Here is a 13895-nt window from a genome sequence, read left to right as displayed (position 1 = left end):
AATCAGGATAAATTTAGGATGAGAGTCAAGGCTGGACACAGGGTTATCTGAGGTTATTAGGAAAGGGGACTGGAAAGAAGGGTTGTTCCTGAGGGGCTTCTTTTATCTGATTTGCCAGCTGATACGATTTCCCACGAGGATGCCTGACAGAGTTTCATGCTGTGACCATGGCAACAGTCACCAAAAGAGGCAGAGCGCGGAAAGGCAGAGCACAGTGTGAGGAGATGAATGTAGAGAGAGCTGGGGAAGAAAGGAGCCGATCTGGACGGTGTGACTAGAACAGAGATTATTTAAAATTGCATTAACCTTTCAGAGATAAGAGCATATAGTTGGAGATTCAGCCGAGCCTAGGGGAAATTAAGAGCTGCTGAGCCTCGGCACAGGAAGCAATGCTGAGAGTGGGTTACCAAAGCTATGTCTACAAACTATCCTTCAGGACACAGGTACATCAAGAGATTTCTGAAAACAGATACCACCGTTTGAGGTGGTAAGCTTTTGATGCTCTGTCACACTGAAGAAAGAGATAGTCTTTTTAATCAAGTTTAAGTAATGAAGAAGCAAAAAAAATGGTGTAACAGCAAATTTTTCACAGGACAGCAGCAAAGATGTGTTGTAATGGCAAATTTTTCTTGTGTGGCAAGAGGTACGTGTGTGTGTTACACTACCCTTCAAACTCTGATGGATGCACTTTCCATTTTATTGTAGTTCATATTTAAGAAGCTCCAGTTTATTCAAATAAGTTCACCTTGTTAATTGGAAAAACAGTCTTAATGTAAACTGTAATACTCGTTTGGTTTTGTTTGGTGTTCTCCATGAAATTTATCTGCAGTGGTGTCAGTGGTGGGCAGTGTAATGTAATTAATCCAAATGTTAAATCTTTTATGTTTTGAAAAGGTGGAGGCAGGAAGCGATGCCCCCTCAGAATCTAAGGTGGACCAGAGGGTAACGTCGCCTGCAGAGAACGGACTGAGCCACACGCCCATCATCGCCCCGAAACCCCCTTCGCTGGTCGGCCAGACTCAGTCTGCAGGTGCTGTATATGTAACCAGCCTCCTATCAGCACATGTGCACTAGCTAAAGTTTCAAGTCCACTGTAGGTATATTGAAAGTTGGATGTGCTTTACTTTTACATTACTTTAAACATTACATCCACTTGAGAGAATACTTTGCTTCAAATTACATTTAATTTAAACATTAAAATAGAATTATGATGCAAATCATGTCTTTATTTTTAGCAAATGCAATATATGGTTCCTTTTGTTGAAACGTTCAGGTTCTCCTGTTCATATAACTGTTACTTATCCCCCAGACCATATTATTCCATATATCTAAATAAAAAAAAACATACATTTCATTCAAGTTCCGAGATAATTTGTGGCAGCTTCATTTGTAAAACTAACCTGTGACCTTGTCTTTGGGAACCAGGCTCACTGAAACCATCAGTGAAGACTGAAGACATCATTCAGAGTGTTCTCACTGGTAAGATAAAGTTTTCAAACCTCACCCCTGAACACTTACTTTTAAATCGGTTGTTCATTTTATTTATTTATTTATTTATATAAAAATATATTCCTTACTTCATGTGAAATCATTTAGTTTTTTGTTTGTTTATTTGTTGGTTTGTTTTCTGAAGATATAGTTTTCAATTCTCTGCAAGTTTGCAAAATAAAAGTACTTTTTAGAGTGTATTACTGAGACCAACTGTACTTCAACCCATAGAAATCATAGTAAATTTGAGAACACTGGTATTTTTCAAAAAATGATTTCTTTTTTCTTTTTTTTGCCAGAAACATTTGCGCTTGACTCTTTATCTTGCTCACTTTTATCCTGCTCGTCTGTGGTCCTATGTCCTTTGTCTTCAGAACTGGAGGCTCAGACACTGGAGGAGTTGAAACAACAGAAGGGCTTTGTTCGGGAGCAGAGGAAACAGTACAAGGAGATGAAGGAGCTGGTTCGGAAACACCATCGCAAGACCAGCGAGCTGATCAAGGAGCACACAGCTCGTGTGTCTGAGCTACAGAGCCAGCATCAGCGCCGGCGCTCCGCCCTGCAGAAGAGCCACAAACGAGACGGTAAGAAAAGGTAGGTAGCGCTCTTCTTCTCCTGTTCAAACTGTCCTACTGATGGTTGACTCTTTCACCTCTCTTCTTTGAAGTCTTTCCCTTCTGCTCCATCTGTGTTCAAAGGGAATCCTCCGAAATCGCATCTACGCAGCAAAGAAAAGCAAAGCTAATGTAGGCACAGCGTCACAGTGAGAGACTTCCATCAAAGCTGCAAACATTTTCACGACACACAAAAAGAAAAGGCGAGGTTTTAGCATCATCAACTCACAAGGGCTTCTGTGCTTTTGAGTTGTAAAGGCAACTTTTTTTGTGTGAGCATATTGTTGTAACTATCTCCATCTGCACACACTTTGCAGTGTGTGTATGTGTAGCTGGCAGCTTTGACAAGGTGCTTCTCTTGGGATATTAAAAGTCATTCTGGAAAATGCAGTAAATTGCCATCTGAAGCAGAGATACATGAGGCAAGTTTTGCAAAAGTGAAAAGAAAATTACAACACTACATCACAAGTTAATTCTAACTGTGCTTAGAATAATAATGAGCGCATAAGACATCCTGGAAGCCTTAGAGACAAAGTCAGGGCCCACAGGAGTCCATCACATACTGGCGAATCAGAACTCAGAGCACACAGGACCTGAGAGGCCCACTGCAAGAGAAAGATAACACATTTCAGCTGAGTTACTTTGAGATAAGCGTCCTTCCTAATGTTTGACATTACTTCAAACACTAACACCGATCTTCTTAGCACCACTGCCAAAGGAAGTTCTGCAGACATGTAGAGGATGTTATTTAAATGTCCTGTAGACACACTGATGAAGGGATCCATGTCAGAATTCACTCTTATGATCATAGCAGTTTAATTTTATATAAATGTGCACATGACGTGCATTTATTTACTATCTCTACTTATACTTACTTATTAAATAAAGACCACTTTAATGACATCAAAGCAAGTATGTTAATCTGCAGATGTTCTGTTTGTGTGTGGCTGTGTGTTTGCATGTATTCGTCCAGCCGGTCCGAACACTCTCTGTCGACCCTGGACCAGGAGCTGTGTGAGCTGGACCAGGAGTGCAACCAGAAGCTGGCAGAGCTGAAGGAGCAGCAGCAGCAACAGCTCCTCACACTTCGCCAGGAGCAGTACTACAGCGAGAAGTACCAGAAACGAGAACACATCAAACAGGTACTCTCAAACACACCCAACAAATACACACATACTATATATAGATGCGAGGACAGCTGTTTTTGGCTTGTGATTAAGTACTTGGTTACAGGATTGCAACAAATCTTTCTCATAACATCTGTTTTCACTTTAATTTCAAGAGATAACATATCTACCCACCAGTGTCCTCATTTACTATCACTACTCACTGTGTATTTCCCTTGTGTGCCCTTATTAAGCTCTTGTAGAGTGAGAGATTGATTGCAGTATAAAAACGTTTATGTAAGCCATTTCCTTATATGTACTTTCCCAGAATGTACCCATACCAGTCAGGGTAGTCAGAGTTCTTGCCCAAACAGCACACATAGACATACAAAATATAAACAAGTACACACTGTATGTGACAGTAGGATAAACAGACACATATAATGTATGCCCACACACCTATGGGAGCTTGCCCTGACTTGTGTTGGTCTTGATAAAGCGCTGACTGTCTCCTGCTGTCCTAAAGCTCAGAAAGGCTAATGTAGATTAACCATATCAAACAAAGGAATAAATGAATACTGCAGTACCGCAAACCCCTCCCCCCCGGAGAATTACAGCCATCATTCTGCTGCCTCTGCACATGTTCTGTTGTACGGTGTGGAAACATGAATGTCTTCTGCTCCAGTACACCTGCACAGTGAGCACAGCTGAGGTGTCAGAAAGGTTTATCCAAGCAAAAGACAATAAGCATAACGGAGACTGTGTTGTTTCCCTGATCTGAACGCAGTTTGATTGGGATCAGAATGTCAACAAATTTAGTTTAACTTAAAGTGAAATGTCAACCACAACAATCAGGAATTAAAAGCATACATTTCCTGTCTCACTCACTTTACAATGTTTCGTTCTCAGTGTTTTCACTCAGTCTTCGTCTCCATGTCTTTGTCTCTAGCTGGTGGAGAAGTTGACCACGATAGCAGAAGAGTGCCAGAGCGCTCAGCTCAAGAAGCTCAGAGACATCTGTGAGAAGTAAGACTGTGTTCAGTGTACACACATTCACACAAACACACAGAAGTCCCATTAACAGTCTCATTGTCGCTCAATCGTCCCCTCTGTGCTTCATCACATACAGAGAAAAGAAGGATCTTAAGAAGAAAATGGACAAGAAAAGGCAAGAGAAAATCAATGAAGCCAAATCTAAAGACAAGAATGTGACAGAGGAGTAAGTATCTGTATTGGAACAGAAATAATAATAATAATAATAATAATGTGTCCTTGTATGTTTGGATGTTACACTTGTATGACCACTAGATGTCACTGAACACTAAAGATTTAGTTTCAGTGTGAATGGTCACTTGGTTTGACTTGATAAAATTCTCCCCACAGAGAGAAGCTGGAGATCAACAGATCGTTTGTCAATGAGGTGGTGCAGTACATCAAACGGGTAAGAGGATGTGTGGTTATGATGTGACAGAGGACTTGCATTAAAGAATATCGATGTAGTTGCTTCATTAAGTGCCATACAGTTAATTAATATTGCTGATGCCATGCAAAGACTTTATAGGTTTTGTGTGTGTGTGTGTGTGTGTGTGTGTGTGTGTGTGTGTGTGTGTGTAGTTGGAAGATGCACAGAGTAAAAGACAGGAGAGACTACTAGAGAAGCACAAGGACATCCGCCAGCAAATCCTGGATGAAAAGCCAAAGGTAAGACATTTACTAAGAAGTAGTTCAATATAACTTCATTGTGAATGAAATATTCACTTGAGATCCACTGAACACTGATATTTCCAATGCCATCACAAATTACTGAATTACTGAATCCAGCATCAGGGTGCTGGGGGTGCAGGGCCGGGGGACCAGCATTTCTTTGGGTCCTAGTATAGTACAAGTACTATATACTACTATTTAGTACAAGTGCTTGCATTATGTTATAAATATGTGTGGTGATAATTGAACAAATTGGGAATCCAGCAGCACAGATTTTCAAACAAAATCTAAAAACAAATGTATAAAAAGCAAATCTGAGCGAGGTATTTTGCTTTTTACATTGAAGTTTTCTTGTGTGTTTGTTTGTTTTTATTTTTCAAAGAGGAAAAATGACTTGGGCTAAATGTAATTACATAGAACCAGACCCTCTAACCAATAACTAGCTGCTCACTTTAACCACTAGGTGGCAACCTGAGCCAGGTTTAGTGAGATGCTGCAATGTCTGGCACTTTTGAGCAAAAATGTAAAATGAAGAAGATTGTTGTTGGAGTCTGATTTCACAATAATAGTTATATTTTTTTATCCCCCTTAAGCCTTAATGCTGATATCAGAGTACGTCACCCTAGATTTAAATGCCAGTGCCTACTGTACTTGCCGATGTGAAAGGGTTGTTGTTGTTGTATATCATTGAGGAGTGGCTGATTGCCTTGTAACACAGAGCTCCTTCGCTGTAGCTGTATGGTGTATCCTGTTGCTGTTATATAATACCATCACAGCACTCACTTACTGTGAGGTGAACACTTAAGTGTGCTTGTGGGAGTTTAAGCATGTCTGCTTTTCATCTATGAGTTACGCAGTTCCCAACCTTGTCATTGTGACTGTCCTTGTAGGATGGCTTTGCAGCTGAAGAGCATGGTAAGACCATTGTTGCATCCCAGTATTCAGCATTAATATAGCATCAGCGTGGCAGTATTAATATGCAAGCTTTTATACACCTGAGCCGCTGACTGCCGACAAGTGAATGCGCATTGCACCTCTGTAATGACTGAGACCTGCCAAGCATTTGTTGAATGCAGGATATTGTATGAATTATTGCAAAAATGTTGTGTCTGTATTAGTATAATTTAGCAGTAATCAGTATGGCATGGTGGCATAACTTCATAACAGGGGTAGCAGATTGGCCTGTATAGTGAGATCACACCCCAGCTGGAGTTCTCACATTTGATCCCACCTGTCAATGTGTCCTTGAGCAAGATCCTCTATTCTAATCAGAGTAAACGGGAAAGAGCTTCACCAGTTTGGGTTATTGCTATGGTATATCAAATCAAATGAACTGTATATTCTGTTAAAACACATAAATATGTGGGGTGCTACTATTTGTAATATGAAACCTTTATACTAATACTGGGCATGTAGTTTGTCATGATTGTAACTAATATCATAAAGGACTAGTACAGCTACTAAACAAAAGGAAGTAACACCCATTTTCTTTTGTAGCAGTTTTCTCCTCTCTTCTCGATCTCTTTCAATGAGCTTATTACAGCACACTGCCAGTATAATCAAGATCGCATCTGCCTGCCAGGGAGACACTCTGCTGTGATCCTACGATCATGTTTTTACTCATGTTGTCAAATGAGCAGCAGAGTGTACATTTACCGTATCTCCTCATGAGATAGTGTCTTTTTTTTTTTTTTTTAAGACAGGCGTAAATCAGATGTCTGCCGTTGGAGACAGTTCCATAACCACCCACTCTCTCAAAGTGACAGCTCCTTGTTCCTTTGAAACCACTTCGAGTTGAGTGTGGGAGGTGCAGTACAGAGATCCAGCCCCAGTGCCTTACATACAGTAGCTCTCGACAGTTTCCCACAAAGCTGCAGTAGGGAGAAATGAAGTAGTGAGACTAAAATGTTTGCTAGAGGGAAGTGTTAAAAACAGAAGGGGACGGTTGAATCAGAGATGATTGTATTTGCCTTGTTAACCATCAACTTCGCTCAGGTTGCTGAACTACGTTCTTTTTAATATGGTCATGTGGTGACAGTCATCATCTTTTAATAGTTGCCTGAGCATCTTTGTCAATAACACTATGATTAGAATGATTTCTTCATGTCAGCACCTACTTAATATGAGCTGTGTGAACCAGTGTCATCAGGGTCTAATCAGCATTGAATTAAGCAGATTTTCCTCAGTTCAGAGAGAGAGAGAGAGAGGCAGAGGCTGCTCTGTGGGGTTTTTTTTTTTTTCGCTATAGTGTTGCAATCAGATTTCATCCTGTTCGCAATCATTGTTTCCCACAAAATTGTAACTGATTATCTATCACCTAACCCGCTGTCACAATCACTTCTCTAAATCAACATCCGGACCACGGCAAATTTAATTCGCCTGAAGAGGGCTATTACATAACGATCAGCCACCTCTGCAATGTCTGTTCACATGCAGTGACTGTCATCTGGACGCAAAATATGCAAGAAATGTGCTTTATATGAGAAAAGAAGTTATATAAAGCCCTCTGTGGCTTCCCAGAGAGTAGCGCAAAGTCTGATAAATTACCTCAAGTGATGTCACTCGAGTCAGGATCAGGGTTTAAGACTACAAGTCTGAGAATGGAAAACAATCCAGGGGTGTGAAGTTAGTGGGAAGTGAGCTTACCAGACCTCTGTAGTCCACAGCTCATCTTTACATCAGGCTCAAGGCTCCACTTGTGCTCCAAGTAGCGTAACACACTCAAATCCTCGACCGCACCGTCGGCCTTCAAGTGACATTGAGGGTAATGTAGGTTCCAGATTTGATAATGAAGAAGAGGACTTTGAATAAAAACAGATTATATATCTGGTTCTGGCGCATCAATTTGATTCTTTTTCATTTTTAACCATCCATCAAAAGTCTGACAATATTATTGAAGTGCAATGTTAAACTTATGAACTTTAAAAGAAAAAAAGGCAGAAGTTAAGGCAGGCAGACTGTAGTCAATGAAAACCTGATGTCAACAGGCACCACAATGGATGGTTTTCACAACCGTGGCAACCCCTCTGTCTTATGCTCATCATAGGGAAGGATTTTTTTAAATTACCTCTTACAATATAACTCACTTACGGCAATTTTAATGAAGCAACACAGTTGTTTTCATATAGTGAAATACAGAGGCTATGATTATTCCTACTGTGCCAGTTTTGGACTGGCCTGATTTCATGTTGCACTTAGTTTGCACTCTGTTCAACTCTGCGAGGTTCCTCTCCGTGAATGCTGTTTCCTTTTAAAAGCAGCTGAAGAGACTACATCAGTCAGGGATTGCTGTATGACTGAACCTCAATAAATTAACTTACAATATAACGTGTATCTAACTAAGCAGCACTGTTAAGCTGTAGCAATATCATAAAAAATATCAATACAAGTAACATGTCTCAGTCAGTATTACCTTAGGGAGGCAGAGCTTCTCAGTTCTTTACATAAATGTTGATTATATTCGTCTGTGTGAAATCTTATTAAGGTTTCCAGCTCTGCCTCACAGTACGTGGACATGTCCTTGAGTAAGTCACCGGACGCAAAACTGCACCCAATGAGCAGATTACTGGTCTTGCAAGGCAGCTCTGACACTATCTGTGTATGAATGTGTAAAGCACTTGGTGCTTAATAGTAAAGGTGCTATGTGAATGCAGTCCATTCAATCCACGGTTAAAATCTGCCAAAATTATATTTAGGGCAAAGGAAGATATTGTGCACAACTTGTATTGGTTGGTGAATTAGCTTTCAGGAAAAGCCTTTATTAGTCATTAGGTCCTCGGATGAATGTAAACAACAGAGAGATGGACGCACAAACATAGAAAGCAAAAGGACTGAAAGACAGGATGCAAAGAGCTCCAATGGGGGCTAATGGATGTGGGCATAGATAACCAGGGCAGGGCAGATATAAAAATACTTTTGTTGTGTGTCTCCACGTTTGGTCTGTGTGTGTGTGTGTGTGTGTGTGTGTGTGTGTGTGTGTGTGTGTGTGTGTGTGTGTGTGTGTGTGTGTGTGTGTGTGTGTGTGTTAGTCTTTATGAATCAGAGACAGAAAGATACAACATACTTTCTCTCTCACACAGTTCTGACCCAGTTTCTCCTCTGGGCTCAGAGCAGCCACTAATGGACAGCTATAACCATCCCTGGTGGAGACCCTGAGAGCTGAGCAGCCTACTACAATGGTAGTTGTGTGTGCATGTGTGTGTACTCACATGCATGTGATTTACCAACCCAACCTAAAAAACGAGCTAGAGTATCTCTGCTATGCAAGTAGGCTGAGGGGATATAAAACTTTGTGTGAGATCTGTTACTCTGACTTTAGCGTCATTAAGAACATGTGACTTGTGTTTGTAAGATTTTAAGTCCTAGTTGATGATAGCGTGTGGGTCATGTACTAAACTGAAAAGCAAGGAGCGAGAGAAAAAGAAAGCCATGGCGAGGTTTGTCGTCACTCCCAGCATGTGCACTCAGGTGTCACTGTCCTGCTAATGATCCAATCAAAACGCCTCCCAGGAGTCAGCGATGCCCAGCACGATGGCAAACGCTTGCTTTGGCACACGTCAAGATCCCAAATCCTGTCATGTTGCTTCTTCTCATCTTCTCTTCATACTTACAGACATAAGGGTCAAGTTCACATTGCACCTTTTATCATTCACATATTAAGTTGATGTGGCCTTTTAGGAGGTTAAAGACTCACTTGTGCTGCTGAATTTTAAGAGTTTTAGTTTTTTGATTAAGTTTGCTGACTGTGACTTGACTCGCATGCTCTGAATACAGAGAGTGGGTGAGCTGAATGACATTGGTGAGAAAATCTACAATTACCTGTTTCAAACCTTTTCTTGACAAAACCACTGACGTCACAGAGAATCAGAGTCTTTTCTCATACTGTAGGAGCAAGTATGACATGACTATATGTTCAGCCAATATAGCTAGGTAAGATGGACATCTAGTGAAAAGGATTCCTGCCTCTTTGAAGGTTTTATGACTGGACTGGACTGAAGGCTTACCAAGCCATGCTGTAATTCCTCTGTACTAGTCATCCCCTTCACGCATTTTTTGGCTGTGAACAAGATATGAAATAGTGATAAGGCAATATGTTTCACCACACTGTGCGTTGGTGTCTGTGTGTGTGGTGTGAATCTATGTTATTACGTAGCAGACATGCTGATTCTTTCTTACTTAAATGAAAAGGAGAAAAAAAAATCCAATGGTGTCTCCCCACCGTGCAAGCCTCAAATCACACACACACACAGAACCACGGATATTTTCACACACACACTCATCTGTTCGACAAGCAGGAGTCCTGTGCAGTCGTCATGGAAACTCGGGTCCCCCACCCCCCACTCTCCCCCCTCCCCACCTCTCATATCCTCTCCTATCCTTCATGACTCTCTGCAATCTGTTAATTTGGAACTGAGTGCTTATGACGCAATCCCAGAGATGGTTACTGGAAGTGGAAGACAGCGAGGGGAGGGGGGGGTTGAATGAAGAGAAGGGCAGCAAACAGGTTGGAGGAGGCATGGAGGTCTGGAGGTGAAGAGGCAGAGAGCGAGTGTGCTGCCACCCTCTCTTTTCGGTCACTTTCAGTGTCCCACTCTCTCACTGGGTGATGTAGAGGTGGCCTCTATGTTCCCTTATCACAGACTTTGATCTGCATCATCTCCGCCTGGAGGGTTTGCATCAATAATGCACTTGTGCCCGTTCATACACATACACACACACACACACACACACCAGACCCACAGGGAACACTGTGTGCAAACCAGTGAAGGCACTGAAGTAAAATCCATTGTGTATGTTTGAGTGCGCGTACATGTTGCACGCTTGGTTACTCCTCTGCTCTATTATGCTAGCTGCTATTTTAGATCAGTGCACGAGTGTTCATTATGTATGCCCACATGTGCTAATGAAGCTCTCCAGGGTTATGCTCTGTCTGAGGAACATTCACTACTGAACTCCTGCTGGAAACTCTCCTCTCTAGAGTATGGTTGTGAGGTTTCTGGCTTCAGAGCGAGCAACCTTTAATATATTAAGAGAGGAAGGAAAGAAGAGGTGAGAGAAGCACAAAGACTGTGGCACCTGATAATGTGCAGAGAAAAATGCAGGTGGAGAGGATGGCAAGATGTGAAAAGAAAAGAGTGTGATTACATAAAAGTGTTAAAGTATATTATGGCAGCTAGTTTTTGGGCTACAAACAGTAATTACAGCTTGGCCTGTATCACTGTGTTTTTTTGTACATGTTATCTTATCCAGCATTTACCTAAAGCTCTAGAGCAATAAGGTTTTATTGTTTTCAGAGCACCTTGCAATAACAGATACTGGAGCAAGAGAAAAGTCAGGAGAAAATAATGTCCCATATGTTTGTCCTCTTCACTGAAATGAAAGAGTGCAACTTTAAAAAAAAGTATTACAGGAAGCAGCAGGGTTTAAAACTGCACTAATCAATATTTTTATGTTAACAATGGATGAGACTACTACATGTAATGTGTAAAAGGGTTGCTTGTAGTGACAAACCCACTTGTTCTTATCACCCAACTCGTTTGTTCACAATTATTATACAAAGTTATCACGTTTCACTTCACAATCTTATATTAATGTTTAAAAAACACTTTGTGTAGCATTTTCTTGGTAGCATCCACATCTGAACGTCATGATACCTCCAAGCACGTTTCACAGCTGAGCTTCTCTTTTGAACCAATCCTTTTAGGGGAAACACTCATTTACTGTACATGCATGGTGGAGGTATGCAGGGGTGTTTTTAAATTCCTGAACCTGAAGAGAATAATCTAAAAAAAAATCCTGCAAAACAGCAGATGAATTATCTGAGAGGAGTCGGGAAAGGGCACTGACACACACACACGCACACGCACACACACACACACACACAAAGAGATATTCAGCGTATGCAGCCCATTCCGAGTAGCAGCTGCTTCCATCTCTCTCTCATTACCCATGTTGTTCTTTCTCTTGCATTGGGCTGCTGCAGTTCATTTTCATAGTTATGACCAATACAGTGGAAAGAATGTAAATGAAGGAATGGCGTTCCATGTCCTCGCTGCTCTCTCACCCTTCACACACACATACACACACACTTGCATAGCGCAGCCAACCACCTTTTTTCTTCAAAAAGCCTGTATTACTGACGGGGTGGTGACCCTGTCTCATCTCGTGGACATGGGATCTTGGGTTTAGCCTAATTGGACTGTGTTTGGATATGCAGTGTAGCTCAAGGTCAGGGCACACATACCACTACACATCACACAATCTCTGTGATGGCTCTGCTTTGGTGGTTTTGATCCATGGCCAGCGTTTCCCACAGGTTGAGAATTTTCTTGTGGTGGTGGGTGGTGGCTCAGCGCTGTGACTGACACATGCAGTTTAGAGGGTGAAGAGTGTAACCCAGGTTATTTTCTGTAGCTGTAATTTACAGTTGTCCCCTAAAACGCCTCACATGCAGGTTATGGGTAGATGCTAGCTAGGTGGCTGCGCACAGGGAAGCCTCTAGAGTGATTTTATCTACCTGCACAGGCCGGCCAAGTAGAGCATATGTATGGGGAACGCTGGAGTCACAGAAGACTTTCAGCTTCACTGAAATGGTTTGAACAGGAGCAGCAATTGGCTGAGAAATACATTTAAAAGCAAGTCAGAAAAGCACATTTTTCCCTTAGACCATCTTATTGGGATTGTATGAGGAGGCACAGTTAACATTGCTACATACCATACTGTAGATACTGTGCAGTCTGTTGCCAGTGGAAGGCTTTTTTGATGGTGCTGCAGCAGGCGTTATGTCACGGCTCAAAGCAAAGAATTAATTTGGCTCTTTGGAGGCCTTCTCCGCTTCCCTCGATAGCTTCTCAAAACCAGGACAGCTGGTGAAGAAGGTCATTGAGTGCTGTATTTTAAGAAAGGCAGAAATTTGACTGTGTGTATATGTGTGTGAGTGTGTGCATGCATGCATGTGGTTTGTTGACAGATGACAGGTCTTCAGAGATGAGAAGCAGATTTAAAAGCTGGCTGGATAACTGCTACTGCTGGTTGGTGTCCAAACAGAAACTGGACCACACACACACACACGTATATGTGCTGTATACACAATGTGGAAGTATACACAGCAGAGGCCACAGGCAAACACACAGAATAAACAGGTAAATGCACACTATTCTCATCTTGTTTTTGTCATGGCCGTCATTCAGTTTCAAGAGGACTCCTTCCATCAACCAGACCTGGAGTTTATCATTTTAAAGCACCACAGTTGGCCTGATTACAGTTCAAAAATGTGATGCGTTTGATGTCTCAAGTAAGAATTTAGTTCAGTCAAATTTAGCCTGACAAAAATTAACTAAAACTTCTCTCCACCAGCTGCAGGAAGCCTGAAGAGTAAGTTTCACTGGTGCCTTTACTCTATTTCATGTACTCCTGCGAAGAGATTTCTTCATTTTCAAACTGATAAGATAACAGATGGAAGTTAATGATCATAAAAACCATAGATCGTGAAAACTCAAAAGATTGCAGCTCTAGCTGTCTGTTCTCTAATCCGTCCATCTTTCTGTCATTCTTTGAGATTTTTTATAACTCAGTCCATCGCTTGGTGAAAGCAAAGTGCCGCCTTTAGCACTCAGCACCGAAACTCTAACAGACGGCCCTCACTGTTCGCTTCTGAGCTGTTGATTACATTCGCAGGACACACACGTAGATGCACCCAGATAGACACATGCACATGTCATTCTGAGAACTGCCTGGTGCCCCTCGCACTCTTCTGCCCCCTGCTCCCACCTCCTTCACATGTGCCAGGGTGTCATCAGATGGGAGAAAGATGACAGCTTTAATCAGAGGGTGTTTGTGCCTCAGCAGGCAGGGTAAAGGCAGGCGGCACATGTACACACACACACACATACACGCGGTGTGCAGAATGTCCCACCTCTAAGTAGGTCATGCGCAGTGCAGAGCAGGGAGAGAGAGAGAGAGAGAGAGAGAGAGAGAGAGAGCT

At 41.8% G+C, this 13895-nt stretch overlaps 1 protein-coding gene across 4 annotated transcripts in view; it reads left to right on the top strand.

Annotated features, from left to right (window-relative positions):
• Positions 1-13895, top strand: part of LOC121199354 (1-phosphatidylinositol 4,5-bisphosphate phosphodiesterase beta-1) — a 104990-nt gene that overhangs the window by 86243 nt on the left and 4852 nt on the right. Inside the window, exons 25-34 of one of the 4 annotated variants that reach the window (XR_005896442.1) lie at positions 895-1030; positions 1426-1479; positions 1863-2082; positions 3076-3244; positions 4158-4234; positions 4338-4427; positions 4592-4649; positions 4823-4909; positions 5803-5827; positions 8992-9090. Coding sequence is in view for 2 of the 4 variants with exons in the window: in XM_041063953.1 (XP_040919887.1) it covers positions 895-1030; positions 1426-1479; positions 1863-2082; positions 3076-3244; positions 4158-4234; positions 4338-4427; positions 4592-4649; positions 4823-4909; positions 5803-5827 (916 nt within the window). In the remaining 2 variants the exon portion in view is untranslated. Of the gene's footprint in view, positions 1-894; positions 1031-1425; positions 1480-1862; positions 2083-3075; positions 3245-4157; positions 4235-4337; positions 4428-4591; positions 4650-4822; positions 4910-5802; positions 5828-8991; positions 9091-13895 lie in introns of those variants that run through there. The other 3 variants (XM_041063953.1, XM_041063952.1, XR_005896443.1) reach the window with 3 other exon arrangements.

The sequence above is a fragment of the Toxotes jaculatrix genome, chromosome 19, assembly GCF_017976425.1.
Source record: "Toxotes jaculatrix isolate fToxJac2 chromosome 19, fToxJac2.pri, whole genome shotgun sequence".
Classification (NCBI taxonomy): domain Eukaryota; kingdom Metazoa; phylum Chordata; class Actinopteri; family Toxotidae; genus Toxotes; species Toxotes jaculatrix.
Note: the sequence above shows the minus strand (reverse complement) of the source record. Positions and strands in the feature narration are given on the sequence as shown.